General features: G+C 48.4%; 1 protein-coding gene across 1 annotated transcript in view; it reads right to left on the bottom strand.

Moving 5' to 3' along the window:
* Positions 1-10,881: 10,881 nt before the first annotated feature.
* Positions 10,882-15,705, bottom strand: part of SUFU (SUFU negative regulator of hedgehog signaling) — an 89,607-nt gene continuing 84,783 nt past the window's right edge. Inside the window, exons 11-12 of the mRNA XM_054382328.1 lie at positions 14,367-14,435; positions 10,882-11,214 (exon numbers count right to left, since the gene is read on the bottom strand). Coding sequence (XP_054238303.1) covers positions 11,125-11,214; positions 14,367-14,435 — 159 coding nt within the window. The 3' untranslated portion in view covers positions 10,882-11,124. The remainder of the gene's footprint in view (positions 11,215-14,366; positions 14,436-15,705) is intronic.

Raw genomic sequence — 15,705 nt, forward strand, 5'->3', positions numbered from 1 at the left:
TAAATGATTACTGCACCTTTTAATAAATGGTTAATCAAGTGTTAGAGTCCAAACAAGTTGATGGGTTGCTTATTACCACAGTTTATAACCTTTTATGAATGCCTTCTGTTGATGTACTTATAAACATCCATACCACGTACTTCTCGTGTCTTGACATGTTGATCACATCTGTTCAGAGTCTATTAACCCTTGAGCTGCTCACTAACAGCAGAGAATGAGGGATCCCTCTATTTATCTGTATCAATCCATGCGGCTCAGGGACACACTCCTGCACAGGAGTGCTGGCCAAGGGGCAACCTGGGCAACCTTCTTCAGCTGAAAGAGCTTTGAAACAAGTGAGATGCAGCCACGTCAGAAGTGAGTCGGCAGCGGAATGTCGCTCTTGTGGCTGCAGAGTTTTTGTCGTAAGCAGGAAAAAGAGCTGAGGGAAGTCTGTAGCAGATTCTTCCTTTCTTGAAGGCAGTGAGCTGAAAAAAAGGATGTTGTCCTGGACTGCTAAGTTGAATCCAACCCACGAGTTACTGGGCTCAATGTGAGAAGAATTGGGTGAAATTCCCTGCCCTGCAAACATGGGAGGTCAAACGGGATGATTTAATGGGCTCTTCTGGCCTGGAAATCCATGGAAACATCCTTGGCGGTCGTCGTTCACGCACAGCCGAAGCCCCCCTCGCATCATCTTGCACAGAGTGAAACGAGACTCTCAATAAGCTGAATAATCAGAAAACAATTTTCCAATAAAAGCATCCCCCAAAATCTCCTTTTAAGGCAAGGATTGGGATTCCCACCGCCGACCATGTTCCGAACGCCTCCCATTATTGTTCAGCTGCCTGTACCGGGGCTGGGCAGGCTGCCATGCCGCCCCACACTCACAGGGGTGCTCCCTGCCGCATGACCCAGTCAGCCCTCCTGCTTCTGAGCCATTTTGGCCTTGATTTCCCCCCCTTTGCCAGATGCTTCAGATAATTTTCCTGAATATGGAGGGAATATGAGTGCCCCAGCCCTGTATTTGCTCCTGTGTTTTTAACAGCCAGATAAGAGATTTGTGCATTAAGCAGACAGGGAGAGTCCCATCTCAGACAGGAATCTGCCTCTCCCTGGTTGCCTTGGCCTCAGATACTCCTGGAGGGTTTTTTATATGAAACTATGCTTTCCCCTTTGCTTCCCAATCCTCAGCCCCTCTGGAGTAGGTACCCTATCTCCAGCAGCAGGAGCATCTCCAGCATGGGGTAACCTCACTCTGCTGGAGTGTGGAAAGCGTGAGTAAATGTGAGTGATGGGAAAGGGCAGTAAAAATACTTTTCCCATTGGAAAAAAAAATAAATCAAACCTGAACAACGTTATTTATTTTTTTCCCTCTGGCAAGCTGCAGCAGCAATGGTTGCTGCCTTAAATACACCCACACCCTGTGCATCCCTGCTGCAGGTGAGTGGTGGGGGGACAAGGGGACAGACAGAGCCTGCACTAGCTGTGTTGCTGTGGCTTGCTTCATTGTGCTGCTTTAATTAGCATGAGTGATGAGGTGCCAGGGCAAGACGGGGCCATTTTTTTCTCCAAAGCAAACTCTGTTTGACAGAGGGAACAGCTGCTCTGAAGATATTCCGAGAAGCCAGAGGGTTTGGGTGTGCTGTGGGCTCCCAGACACGGAGCCGAGGCATGCAGGAGGCTTCCCTACAGAAGACACTGCCCGGGTGGGGCCTGCCCTTCCCTGCCCTGCCGGGTCCCGTTTCACAGTCTCACAGTATATCAGAGGTTGGAAGGGACCTCAAGAGATCATCAGGTCCAACCCCTCTGCCAGAGCAGGATCACTTAGGATGGTCCACACAGGAATGCATCCAGGTGGGTTTTTAAAATCTCCAGAGAAGGAGACTCCATAACCCCCCTGGGGAGCCTGTTCCAGTGCTCTGTCACCCTCACTGGAAAGAAGTTTCTCCTCATGTTGAGGTGAAATCTTCTATGTTCAAGTTTGAACCCATTGCTCCTTGTCTTATCACTGTGAACCACTGAAAAGAGCCTGGCCCCCTCCACTTGACACCCACCCCTCAGATACTTATACACATTGATGAGATCCCCTCTCAGTCTTCTCCAGACTAAATAGCCCCCAGTTCCCTGCACTGCAAGGTAAGGCTGTGTCTTGCAGCGGAATAAGGATGCTTGCCAGCTCCCTGCCATCCTTGAGGCTAGCTGTGGGGCAGAGGAGTGCTTGTCCTGTGTGTGGGGTAGGTAGCACTACCCGTCCCAGCCTGGCTGCTTCAGGCCCCTCTCTGGTTACCGTTTGGCCACGGGGCCCCCAGGAGTGCAGGGTGTTAATGTGTCAGGTCCTGTGCACTGGGGTGCACTGGGAGCCTTTCCTCCGTACTGAGGTGCTGCCGCAGCTGGCTGTGCCATGAAGGCCAGCAAGTGGATCAGCAGGCTGGAGAGAAATGAGGCAAAAAGAGGGGAAAAACAAAAAATCCAAGGGGACGTTGTGTGCCCATCACCCATGAATCCATGTTTTTGGCTGCTGCATGCTGGACCATCTTTGTGGTCCAAATGGGCTAAAGCATGTAGAATCCCAGCCTCCCACAGCTACACCATGGGCTTGGGGCACAGAATTGACAACAGAATTGACAACAGAATTAACATACTGCAGAGGTGATGCTATGGGCAGAGGTTCAGAGGTCAGGCCCATCCCTGGGTGCCCAAGCCCAGCACAATCAGCAACCACACTGGCTCTGCCCTGGGCAAAAAGGGCTGTGAGGAATTGCACCTTCATCCTGCCCTGCCTCCCTTCTTGCCCCACTGGTACACCCCCTTCCTCATTGAGGTTCCCAAGCACTGCCATTCACTTTTCAGATGGGAAACAAGTCCCAGCATTCCCTCCACACTCAAAAAACCCACAACAAACCAAAAGGAGAGAAATAAACAAACCCTTCCCTCTCCTGGTTTGGCATCTGCTTGCAGCCCTTCTATTATTAATTAGAGAAGCTGCCGACATTATTAGCAGCAAACCACCCCTAATGAAGTTCAGAGCCGCAGATCCAGGAGGGGCTCCCAGACAACACTTTTCAGAAACCTTAATTAAATTCACTGCCCGAAGGTGCTTTCTGGGGTGGAGGCAGAGCAGCAAGGCTGCCTGGGCTGGGCATGGCTGAGCCACTGGTGGGGCTAGAGATGAAGGGCGACAAGTGGGAGAAGGGCACCCTACTCTGCCACTGCCCCAGGGATACCCCATCCCTCTAGGTTTGGGGTGAACCAAGGGTCTGTCTGAGATGCACCACTGCAAAGTGGGTACTGCCTGGGCATCACAGGGACAGTGAAAATGGATAAATAAATTAATTAATTAGTTTAGCCAAGCGGTCAGCAGCAAGGGTTCTCAGCATTATGCAAGGAGCGGGGTCCTTGGCTGGTCCCAGCTGTGCTCTCCTTGCAGGGATGCCCTAGCTGGGAATTCAGCTCTCACACATCTTTTCCCTGTAACCCTTCCTCTGTGCACAGAGATCTCCCTTCCCCTCAAGATATTCCACCCTTCGTCTCTCTGACCTTAAAGGAATTTATTACAGAGGAGTGTAAAAAGATTACTGCAAAATCGTTCTGCGTTACTGGGAAATCATTGCAACATTAGCTCAGTAATATTTTTTCATAAGTGTTTGCTGTGTCTCTTCTCCAGTAGATTCAGTCTCTGCGTGCACATCTACACCCCCACAAATCTCGCTGGATCCAAGAGGTGCTTGGCAAAGGACAGGAGTGTGAACCTGACCCAGCACTCACCCTGGCTTCCTCCTTCCCGTGCTAGCAGATGAAGTTACCATTGCTTGGCTGTCCGGCCGTGTCCTCCAACCCATGTGCAAGTACTCCCCATCCTGGCTTGTCCAAACAGCATGGAAAACCCTGGCTGTGAGGGAGCTTGGGCTGCCTTGGCTCAAGGAGTTTTGCCAGTGGAGAATCCTGCACCTGGCAGGGTCTGGGACTGGGTGTTTTGCTGATGTTTTTTGAGGAAAGGGAGATCCCTTTCTCTCCCATGCTTGCACTTGGCAACAGACTGCGCTCTACCAGGGCTGGGGTGGGAGATGATGCCGATGATGATGTGAAGGGGCTGCTGAGGCAGCCATGGGGCCAAGCAGCAGGCAGGCAGCCCATCTTGCTCAGTTGCCTGCAGAGAAGGACACCAACAATTCTGCAAATATGTTTAATGCACTTAGAATACACGAGAGGAAAAAAAAACCCAAAAACGTTTAGTGATTCACAAAAATATTACAAAAAGCCACGTGCAGGTGAAACACACCCAGCACTGCAATAACAATGTAAGAATTTACATTAGAAACTAATATAAAATATTTAAAAACCTCTGCTAGTTTAGCTTTCCATTTATTTTTTTTTGTCTTTTATAAAAAAAAACCAAAACAAAACACAGAGGAGAAGAGGGGGGAAGAAAGGCCATCTACGAGGTACTGATAGGTCAGCGGTAGAAACACAGGCTCCTTCCAGCCTTGTCGGTAGCGTCCTTCGTCTCCTCGCTCCACACGACCCCCGTGCACACAGACCGCACGCACTCACACACACACACACACACAGCTGAACTACAGCAAGGTTCACCTCCGGGCCACAAGGGCAGCCCCCTCCGTGGGTAGGGTTTGCTGCAGTCCCACTTGCCTCACGCATTCCCTGCCCTGGGAAGTTCGCCTTTGCTCTAAGTATGACAGAAACCAGCCAGCATACAGAACAGTGTCCCCAGTGAGCTGCAAAACCTCCAGCTCTTCTAAAAGGGGGAAAGCCAGCACGTCCAGCTTGGGCTGGAAAAGAGAAGGGTTTTGAATGACTAAAGTTGGGCTTGGAGTGTGACTAAGGCCAAACACAGAGCACTGAGCCTCCAGGGCTGGATGGGTGCAAGGAGCATACCCGTGCAGGTGCCCAGGTAATCGGTACAAGCCCGCAGCAGAATGCTATCTGTTTCTGTGGGGCTGCAAATTTCCGCTCTAGGGAAAGCCAAAAGCCGAGAACAAAAGGGCTTGGGGCCCCCCAGCCTACGATCAGTCACTGCCAGGATGACATGGCCACTCACACCCATCTTCCTTTTCTCTGCCTCCGCGGGTTTTGCAGCCCGCTTGCTGCTGCTGCAGGAGGAACGGTGCAGCAGCTTCGTCGCCAGCACCACAAAGTCCTCCTGCGCCCATCCTGCCTGCGGCATTGTCAACACACGCCGCGTTTGTGTAGGACCTACCGCACACGGCGACAGCTCGGTCCCTCCCACCCTCTCTGCTCGTGCAGCAGAGGCTTTCCGGAGCTGCACTTTCGTTGCAGTTGGGCCCCAGGGAAAGGAACAAAGGAACCATTTTCATCTCCAGCCTTGCCGGGAGTGGAGGGAGAGGGCGAGAGAAAAGACCAGTGTTTGCAAAACACAACAATCGGCAGGAAATCTTCCTCTGGCTTTTTGAGGTTGGGCTTTTCCCCCCTCAGTCTTCCTCTTTTTAAGGAGGGAAGGCACAGTGTCAGGACAGTTTAAAAACAACCAGACACTGGCCAGCCACATCTGCCATGTGCAGCCCTTTCTCGGCTGATGTTCCTCTCCTGCTATCCATGCCCTATGAGCTGAGTGGTGAATGATGCTGTGGTCTTTTAGTGAGGGAAAAGGAAAGGGCTTCCTTCACAGCAGACTGGAAATGATGTTTCTGAACTGATGTGCCCCTTACAATGATTATAGGGGAAACTGAATCACGGTAGAAATGAAGCACTGTACATGACAGGTTCACTGCCTGACAGAGACAGGACAACAAGGGGCTGGGTTTATAACACATATGCAACCTCAGGCTTATTCTCCATTTGAAATTTTGGACTTGGGTCAAACACAGGGGTTTAAAAAAAAAAAAAGAAAGTAAGTGAAAAAGTGGGCACTCCACAGGAGAAGAAATGTTATAAAAATAGTGGGTTTCTACAGAGCTTGTTAAAAACCGCCACAGTCCCAGAGACCTAAACTCAGCTTTAAAATCTTGGGAGGTGAACCCTGCCAGCAAACATGGATTTTGAGATTGTTGTGGATACAGCTTGGCTGCTGCACAGGCTGTGTTTACCAATAGGGACACAGGTACAGAAAGGGATTCCTGGTTGCTCGACCATTCATCTGCCCTCTCAGCTTTGCTCACAGGGGTAACTAAGGCACAATATATCTGTTAAACACAGGGCAGAGGTGGAAGGGTTCTCATGGTACTGGACCTCGTCACCTGGCTGTGATGGCGTGCGGGCTGAAGCCCAAGACTTCATACAGTGGAGCCACAGGACACAAGGCTGTGCGCTAGGCTAGGGGAACATCAGGCACATGGGTCTGAAGGTCTGTGGATCTTTCCTCCCCGTCTGACATGATGCTGCCTTGCCCTGGCCAGAAACAAGCTGGTAAAGCGGGTCATGGACTCTAGATGCCTACCTAGGAGAAGGGAGTAGCCATCAGGACAGATAAACAGCTGAGCATCCACAATCCGACACTGACACGTTGTCTAACCCAGTGTCCTGCAAAGCATGCAGACAGCCAAACATTTTCCAGTGAAGCAACTGAGAAAGATTTTTGTGAGGAGCTAAGGGGACATTTGACAAAGGGAAGAGATGGCAGGTGAGCAATAAAGCTTGCTCAGTGACCAGCCTGGAGGGTCTCAGGAGGGGCAGCAGAGCAGGAGCTCCACTTCTCACACTGATTAGAATAACAAATGAGACTGAAGCAGCCCCTTGCCATTTCCCAGCTTTGACTCAACCTCAGATGCAGCTAACACAGCCATTTGCAGTCTCTACCACCAGCAATGGGTACAGACCAGAATGTGAGCACGCAGTGGGGCTGCGCGTGGCTGGCTGCTTGCATTCGTGCAGGACCTCAGTGGGTCCTGGCATAGAAATGAGGTCTTGCCTGCTGTGACCCCTTGCTGCCCTGAGGCCCTGATGATTCTCACTTTGGTTTCTAGCTTCCCTGCACCTGCATTACCTCCCCTTGCAGCGCCTGAGATGCACAAGGACTGTGCTGCCTTGAACAGGCCTGACCTGTGGGTGCAGGAGGGAGGTTGCTAACCTGCTCCCCCCCCACACAACCTCTCCCCAGAAATCTATCCCATCCAAGCCAAGCATCACTTTCAACTGTTTTTGTTAAAAGCTACACCCCCTAAATATATCTACTGCTTGCAGATGAAAAACAGCACAACCCCCACTTCTTCAAAGACCATTTGATGACCTGATGGTGTCATTTCAAAAGCCATCCAAGGGCAATTAAATATTTGAAGTGAAGAGCTTCAGAGTATAACCAAATCACTGTTGGCAAATCTATGTACAGTAAAACCAATATATCACCATCCTCAAAGACATGATACACAGCAGGCACCACCCATCCAAGCCACTGAAAATATCACTGCAGGTCACACCAGCTACAAGAGTGACTGCTCTGCTCAGATTGCACACATTTTAATATTGAAACTCTATGTTCCTTCTCCTGTTTTTAATTACAAGTTGAGAGGAAGAGTAGTTCTGGCTTTTGGGACTTCTCTTGATTCAGAACTGCTGTCACATGTTGGATTTTCAAGGCATTGTGGGTCTGCCATAAGGCTCTCCATCTTTGGAAATATGCCTCTTGACCTGCATTGCAAGATTTCTCCAGGAGGGAGAAACCCTGTACTCGCTGCTTCTAAACCCTGTTCATTTCCATCCAGATCACTTATCTATAGCCTACACAAACCTCACAGGTTTTGGTTTCATACAATCCTGCTTCAGACGTTTTACACAATCTAGAGAAAATCAGCACCAGTGGACCTACCACCTCAGCAGCCTTGGGCTAGAAAAACGCCACAGCATTTATTAACATTGATGCATTTCCTTTTTCCAAACTACTTGCTCACTAAAAGACAAGGATTTCTTTTCCATTTCCTTCACACACAGGCATGTCCTCTTGTCCCAAGATGAAAACATCCAAACTTGAGATCTCATTTACTTGCCAATGAGTAAGCCTTTGGCATGGTTACAAACTTGATGTGAATCAGGGAAGGGGAGGTCCTGCTGGTGCACAGCTCTTCACAATACTGAGCAACAGGCAACTTTCTTATTGTTAGATAACTGTTGAGAGGCAGCGACGTGACCTTGGAGCTTAAGGGATGACTTTCACCAGTTTCTCTCTTGGAGTTGGTCTAACAATAAGACAGAGATTTCTATTTCAGCAGTTATTTGTCTAATATTTGTCTCCTTAACTAAATAGGAAGATTTTGTTTCCTTCCCTTTTCAACCTTCCCCTCAATTGTTATCTGGCTACCAACAAAGATCTGTGGGAAAGTGTCTCAGAAACAGAGAATTCTGGCATGCCACCTGTTCATAACTCAAATACACAGAACTATATATAAATACATGAAATGGAACAAAAACACACACACAAGGATACTGGGTGGGTTTTCAAATGCATTCAGTGTGCTCCCTCTGAAGTGAATGAAAACCCAACCCAGGGCGTCTGATGAGAGTAAATATGGTGAGGAAAACATGCATATGAGAAAGGCAGAACTGGTGCACAAACCAGCTTGGAGGAGGTGCTTTGTCTGCACACGGCATTGCATCCCAACTGTGAAGGCTCAAGCAGTTCATAGGGCAGGAGGTCCTAAGCTTTCCAGTTGTGTGTCAGAACCCAGAGAGGGTCTGATGGACTTCTCTCTGCTCTGTGCTGATCTCTACAGGAACTGTAACAACTGACTTTCCAAATGTCCCTTCTCCACTAAGACGAGAATTTTAAGCTCCTTTTAATGAGAGCTAGCATCTGGAAACAAGGAAGAGCAGCCAGTATCGTGGCAAGGGGCCAGCTCTGCTGCAGCACCCCCAGCTAGCTCATGCAAGAGCAGCCCATGGGCTACTGTTGGAGATGGCTTTTGGACAAACTGCAGTTGCTGCCCTTGCCTTTTTTCCCCAACTACCACAATCATCTATTTGTTCACAGTTTTGCAGTGGGACACTTGGAAATGCCAGTTTTGAAGCTGGACTGGTGCATTTTCATGCCACTTTCTCGCCCACACTGTCCTCTGCATATACACCTACAGTTGCAGAAGGGATGGATGCTTAGTGCTAAGCAGGACAATGAAAACTGGCCAGGAGATCCCACAGATGAATGCAGTCTGCCACAGCGCACCAATCACTCTGGCTGGCACATGCAGATATCTGAAAGTTTGTTCTTTCACAGCAGGATTTTAAAGATGATCCTCTGAGTTCAGACAAAATGACAAACTCATTTACATGTAAATTGCTTTCGTAGCTTTGCAGAAAGGAAGGTTCTGCCGAGCAGTGTTGGACCCTGCACTTGGCCTGCCTTAGATTATAATATAACAACAATTATAATAATACAAATACTACTTTGTACACAAAGCACGCCCTCCCCTGCAAACCCTGGCATGCTTCGGTAGGTCCTACAGTCCTCTAGTCAATAATCACCCTTTCTGCACAGAGAGACATTGAGTGACTTGCCTGAGGCCACAGAGGAATTCTGTAGCAAGTCCAAGGAAAGCTTTGTGGCTCCTAGCTCTGCTACTTGACCAACATTAACCACCCTCAAATCTATGCAAAAAACATCAAAGCTGAACTATGACAGGAAGAAATTAAATCGGAAAACAAGCAAAAAAACAACCCTGGGGTAACTGCGAGGCCTCCTGGACTTTGCTGTTTGATCAGGAGTTAAGTGTTAAAAGCTTTTGTTATACTTTTATTACGATCACACAGCAATTGTGCATAAACCGCCAACTTATCTCAGGGAAAAAGGGGTGGAAGAAAAGATGCACCTCCCCTGACAAGGAGTGAAGAGTTTTGTCACCAAAAGACAATGGGCAGAGGAAGGCTCAGGAATCCACATCAGAAACAACCTGCAATAGCAGCAGGGGGTAAAGCCTGCTGTGGTTTGCTGCAACATAGCCACAGGGTCCAGCACCTCGATGTGGAAACAATCTGACCCTGCAGAGACCATCTCCTTTGCATACCACATCTTGCTCCAAGGAGAAAGCCACAGGGATCTAGAGAGAGGGTCTTTTCAAACAAATTCTGATGCTCTCTATAGTTCAAATCTATCTGAAAGCAGGGGTGTTAGTAAAAAGAGCCACCACAGAGAAGCTAAAGGGGAAAGTAGAGCTGCACTAGGGCACAGCTCTGCTGGAACAGGAAGAACAGTTGGCTTCACTGAGGCTCAGTCTCCTCTGCTATGCTAGGGCAGCAGAGATCTCTATTTCATAGGCTTTCGAGCAGTCCTCTGGATCCTGCAGAGCTGCTGAAGTTGTCCCTGTGAACAAATAGTCCTTTCTATCTTCTCAAATTCTGTACAATAGCAAGGAAAAAATACTTGACAGTATCTCTTTAAAGATAAACACACTGTAAACAGGAGATCTCCCCCGCCCCGGTAGCTTTCTTCCTCCTGCTTGTGCAAAACCAGAGGTTGTGACCTTCCCTGGGGTTCAGGCACAAGGACAGGATGTGGAGAATAAAGTTGCCTCTGTTTGCAGTGATACCATAGCTAATAGCACCAAGACCAACACTTAAAACATGCCTAATTTGAGGGCAGGGAGGATCTGGGTTTGTTTTTCTTGACTGAACTAGAAAGTTCATCTTTAAATCTGTTCAGTTTCAAGCATGTGAGCTTTTGGCCTCCTTTAAACAGGGGAAATACCATTCTGTTTCTGAAAAGAAAAAAACCCAAAACCATAGCACATGGAAGAACAGTTCTGCAGTCAGTAAAAGTTTGGCTAACAAAAGGACTCCAGAGTCACGTAAAGAACATTTAATCCATGGATTATAGGCTCGCACCTGGCAGAAACGCATGTGTAAATACAGGCGTGCAGAGCGCTACACCCTGGGCTAAGGCAGAGGGGAGTTCTGTAGCTAGGAGAGAGAAAGGGTTCTTACTACTAATTTTCATAGTTAAATATTCCTCACTCACACTCACACATACGCAGGCTGTTCCCAGAGAGCTCAGCCTTGGGAAGGGTAAAGGAAAGGGCTCAGTTCGGTCTGGGCTGGTGCTGAGTAGCTCCTCTTCTGTTTGCAGTGGTTGTGCAGTGAACTCTTTTATTTGCAGGCAGAGTTTTTACTGCATTAATTATCCTGTGAGTCACTGGGTAATGGACAGTAACTTGGCTCTCCCACTTGTTACAAGGGTGCAATTCAGCTCTAATGCAGTGGGTTGTCGAAGACGGCATCTGGCAAGATGGAAACTTTCAGTTTCTTTTCAGGCCAGCTGTACTCCTTTGGAAGTTTAAACTGTAAGACAGTAAAGAGAACCAGTTCATGTATATTGCTGCAACCTGCACAGAAAAAATAACATCACTGAAAAGGCAAGGCAGCCCCACGTTATTATTATTTTTTTAAACAAGAGGCCACTTAAAAAAACAACATTTCCCCATCAGTGTGTTTTGGACAGCAGTGGACATTAGATAATGTGGCCTCTGCCTCAGCTGCCAAAGTAAAGTTCTGAGATTTCAGCTCAAGCGCTGTTTATTTCATCAGATGGATTCTGGAGGGTTTCTGCTCCCACCACCATTTCCCCTCCCTCTCTGAAAATTTGCAGCACAAGTATCTGCCTTCCTACCTGACTGTGTCCCTCTCATTTCACCTACCCTGGCCCCCAGAGCCCTCCACTTGCTTTAAAGGAAGACTTACAGCAGCTTTCAAACTCGTCCTCATACAGGGTGGGAAGTGAGCGAGCTAGCATGGCTCTGGCAGGTGACAGGCTTGCAAATGGCAACTGCCTCCAGGAGGGCAAACTGTGCTGCCCTGGCTGGGCAGATTTTGCTCCAACCCTACCTATCTCTGGTCCAAAGGCTTCACAGAGTGTCCGTACCACGCCTCGTACCCACACAGGCACTTGGCTGCTCAGGCTGTTTTGCAAACACTGACTGAAGCACAGGGAATGGAGATTTTTTGCCCCAGTCTGGTTTACACAGCACTGTCTCTGGCCAGTGTTTCCCAAACAAAGCATTGGTCCCATTGATGGGCAGCTCCAGGGCAGTCTGCATCAGGATGGGAAGTCACCCCAATGTCTCTGATCCCAAACACAACCACACAGGGACAGAGCTCCTAACTCTTCTCACAACCACCTCTGACCATGCAGTCACATAAATCTCTCAAAAACAGGTTAGTGCAGGGTGTGGGAGATAGGAGTAGAATCTCCTAGGCTATGAGTTTGCCCCACCCACAGCTGAATGGCAACCTGTTCTGCACAGTCCCAGAGCCCAGACTGAGGGTCCAAAACATCTGGGAACAGCTCTAGAAGCCAGTCTGCAGGATTATTCAGGTTTTAAAACTTGGCTGCCATCTGTACCATCTGACACCCTGACAGGACTCCCAAGGAAGAGTCTCAGCAGGATCCTACACCACCAGCGACAACCTGACCTGGAAGCAGCTAATTCAGAGTGGTTTCAGACAAAGTGGTCCTCTTCTAAGAGAGTCCTCAGACCAAGGCCAGCAGTGCTGTAAGCTTCCCAGGGCCTGTATGAATTAGAGAGTTGGTGCACGGGGACAGTGACCTACAAATCATCCATCTTTATTCAGTTACTTGTCTTCATAAGCACCCTGCTTCTGAAGGGCATTAACACCAGCTCAGTGGCAGATTCCTGCTAAAGGAGATCCCCTCCAGCTGCCTGCTCCACATCAAGGGTGGCTTTAACATAAATTGATTCCTGACCTTGATCTGTTGGCAGTTGTGTATGAGGATAACCTGCAGTTGGTACCCACTGACCTTAGTCTGGTGGTGCAGGGTCTGACCCATGATCTGGGGGCATGGCAGGAGGATCTTCCATGATAGTGGCTATCATAAACTCCTGCTCTTTCTTTTCTAGGAAGTGTAAACAACCCAAGTTCCACTTAAAGGTGTTTGTTTATTTTCTAAAATCTCAAGCCCTGTGTATAGCTTGCACCATATAATCTAATGGCCCTGTACTACCCAGAAGATTCTTCTGAGTTTAGTGTCTAAGGTGTGTGAAAAACATGCTAAAGATACTCAGATTGTTTCACTTAATTTCATTTAATGCAGGTGGCTTTTTAAGCAGCAAAGGAAAGACTCTCCTTGCAGCACTTCATTATACCACATGAATATCATCAGCAAAAGTTAGGGCTGCAAAGGAATGGCCTAAACTAGGATCCTGCAAGTTACAAATCCTTGGAGGAATCTGGATGCTGAAAGTTCATGTTTCATCTAAAGTATTTTCTTTTTTATAAACAGGAGTGGTTCCAAAGCAACCCTCTTGGAGAAGTCATCCTTTGCATTTGTTTGTTTTTCACTTTTTGATTTAGCAAAGCCACAGCACCTTGGAACTGAACGCCTGCTCGCTGAGCCAGGAGCTGCCATGCTCACTGCCTCTGCCTCTCAGCAGAGAGTGAAGGAACATGAGCTATCCAAAGCCCTAACTAAGGGGCCTTCAAACCAAAGTGCTCCTGGACTTCCATGTCACTAGCAAAAATGAGCTTTGGATGAGCTTTGGATTAAGTTGAACTGGATAAAAGCTGGCCTGAAAGTTATTGCACAGCCAGCAGTGTGCTCCCCTCACTCATGCAGTGAACACCACCCTGGCATTAAATCAACTCTGTATTAAACAATTAGAGCCCTGAGATTTTCCTGGGGGGAGGGGAACAGGGCAAGGGATGGGAGGGCTGCTCTACAGGCCAAAGAAAGTTTCTTTAGAGTCTGCAGGGAGCTGTAAAAAATAGGATTAAAAATATTACATGTCATTTCTGCCACTGCTCTTTGAAGTCAAGCAGAATATTTATATGGCATGCATGGGAGATGGTGTTAAATGTTCCCCAGGAAGAGATCACATGGCAGGGAGAAGTTTAGTACTGCACAGCAAAGCTTTATAAAGCTCCCCTGGCTGCTGCTATACTGCTTCCAGGCTGGTGATGGTCCTCTGCCATCACCACTGTGCAGGGCAGCAGGTGAAAGCCAAGTAAAAGATGTGAACAAGTCCCCACCTGCTCCCCAAACCCAAAAAAAAGAGGCTCCTACAACAGAGTGTTCACCAGAAAACATACTGCTACTGCTTTCAGCCTTTCTGAAAGAAGGGATGGTGATGTGCCTGCAGCTGCTGCCAAGGACACTCTGCACAGCACAGAGGAAACCCCAACACCTGGTCCAAGGGCTGCACCATTTTGATTCAGGCACTCGGATAGCATGTTGGGAAAGATGCTGGCAGAAAGGAAATGCAGAGTATTCCTCATACTCATCCTTGCTCTGTATTTCCTAAAATCCCTTCAACTCAGTGCCTCAGTTCACAGCAGATGTGAAGGTTTAGAAAGGCCTCAAGTCTATAGAGCAGGACTGCAGCCTGCAAGCTGAGGGGAGGATCAAAGGCAGGCTGCAGGATGGGTTGAGCTTTCTGGGACAGCACATGGGAAATATGGGAATGATGCAGCCTTACTTCCTCTGGAGAATTCAGATCTTCTAAATCTTCCAGCATTCTCTCTACGAACTCTTCAGTCAATAGGATCTGCAAAGGAAACACAGTAGTTGACACCTCTACACTCCTAGCTAATTGCCATGAAAACAGAATGACTTCTGCAGGGAGCAAACTGTACCTGCTCTCTTCTTCCCTTAGGCCCTTTTTTTACCACAATACAAAGGTTTAAGGGCAAGAAGATCCTAACTTTGCCTCCCCCCCCAAGCACTGAAAAAAAAATGTTAAAATTGTACAGCAATCTTTCATGACTCAATTATTTCCCTCACTCTAAAATTAGTCTCAGCTTCAGACAGAAAGAGTGGGGAAGAAGGAAAAGGGGTCAAGATAACAACGGTTAGAGAGACAGAGGGAGACAGCTACTTTTATCTGATCCATTGAAGTTAAGCTCACAGTTTGAGAAACAGCAGTGCAGGAAGAGTCTGAGAGCCATACAGAGATGGTGCTCTGAGCATGAGGAAGGCTCTGACTTGAGTGCAGCACATCATTTGGATGATGCTAAGTATGGAAAGTACTCCCAGAGGTACCTGTGCTAGGCGTCTCCACATTGCATTGCATGTGCCCATCCTGTGTGCCTGTGCTGGGAAAGCTATTGGCTGTCAAAGCCAGGCTGGCAAGCATGAAGTGGCCCAGGAAAGTAGCTGTTGATGGGTCAAAATTCCTGTTTGAGGGACATGACCTCAGCTCCATGGAGCCCCTCAAGTCACACAAACTAGAGACACAGAGTGGGAAACCAGCCCTGGGAATTCAAGGGGAGGAACTCCCACCCTCTTAAAAAAAAAGCACATGATAGCCAAAAGCAAACATGTCCTGCCTCTCTTCACAACAGTCATCAAGGCTAGAGCTCCAGGCAGGCCAGCTGGCTTGGCACAGGAGCAGAGGCAGCAGTGCAGGACCAGGCAAACATCCCCACATGGTGAAGGGACCTTGGAGCGTCATTCCTGCGAGTTAGGTTGCAGCAGTATCCAGCAGATTATTCACATTTCAGCCAACAGGTTTGTTTCTTCACCCCTTCTCCTGATTTATTTCTTTCATCCACCCTTTCCTCTGTCTCTGGCATTGCTTTCCATTCTGAAGCAACCATTATCCCTACGCCCTCTTTCTCACCTTTTCCCTTCCCTGTTCTCCCCAGCCATAAGGTCCATGCTCTCTCCCAGAGAACGGACCACTTCAGCAGCCAACAGTGATGAAGCTAAGTGATCAGCCCCACTGTTCTCCACTGTTCCCTCCAGCTCACACTTGGAAGAGGGGCAGCCAGCCTGTCCCACCTCCATGCAGGAAGCCATGCCCCATGCCCACCAGC

This window comes from Indicator indicator, chromosome 7 (genome assembly GCF_027791375.1).
Source record: "Indicator indicator isolate 239-I01 chromosome 7, UM_Iind_1.1, whole genome shotgun sequence".
Lineage (NCBI taxonomy): Eukaryota > Metazoa > Chordata > Aves > Piciformes > Indicatoridae > Indicator > Indicator indicator.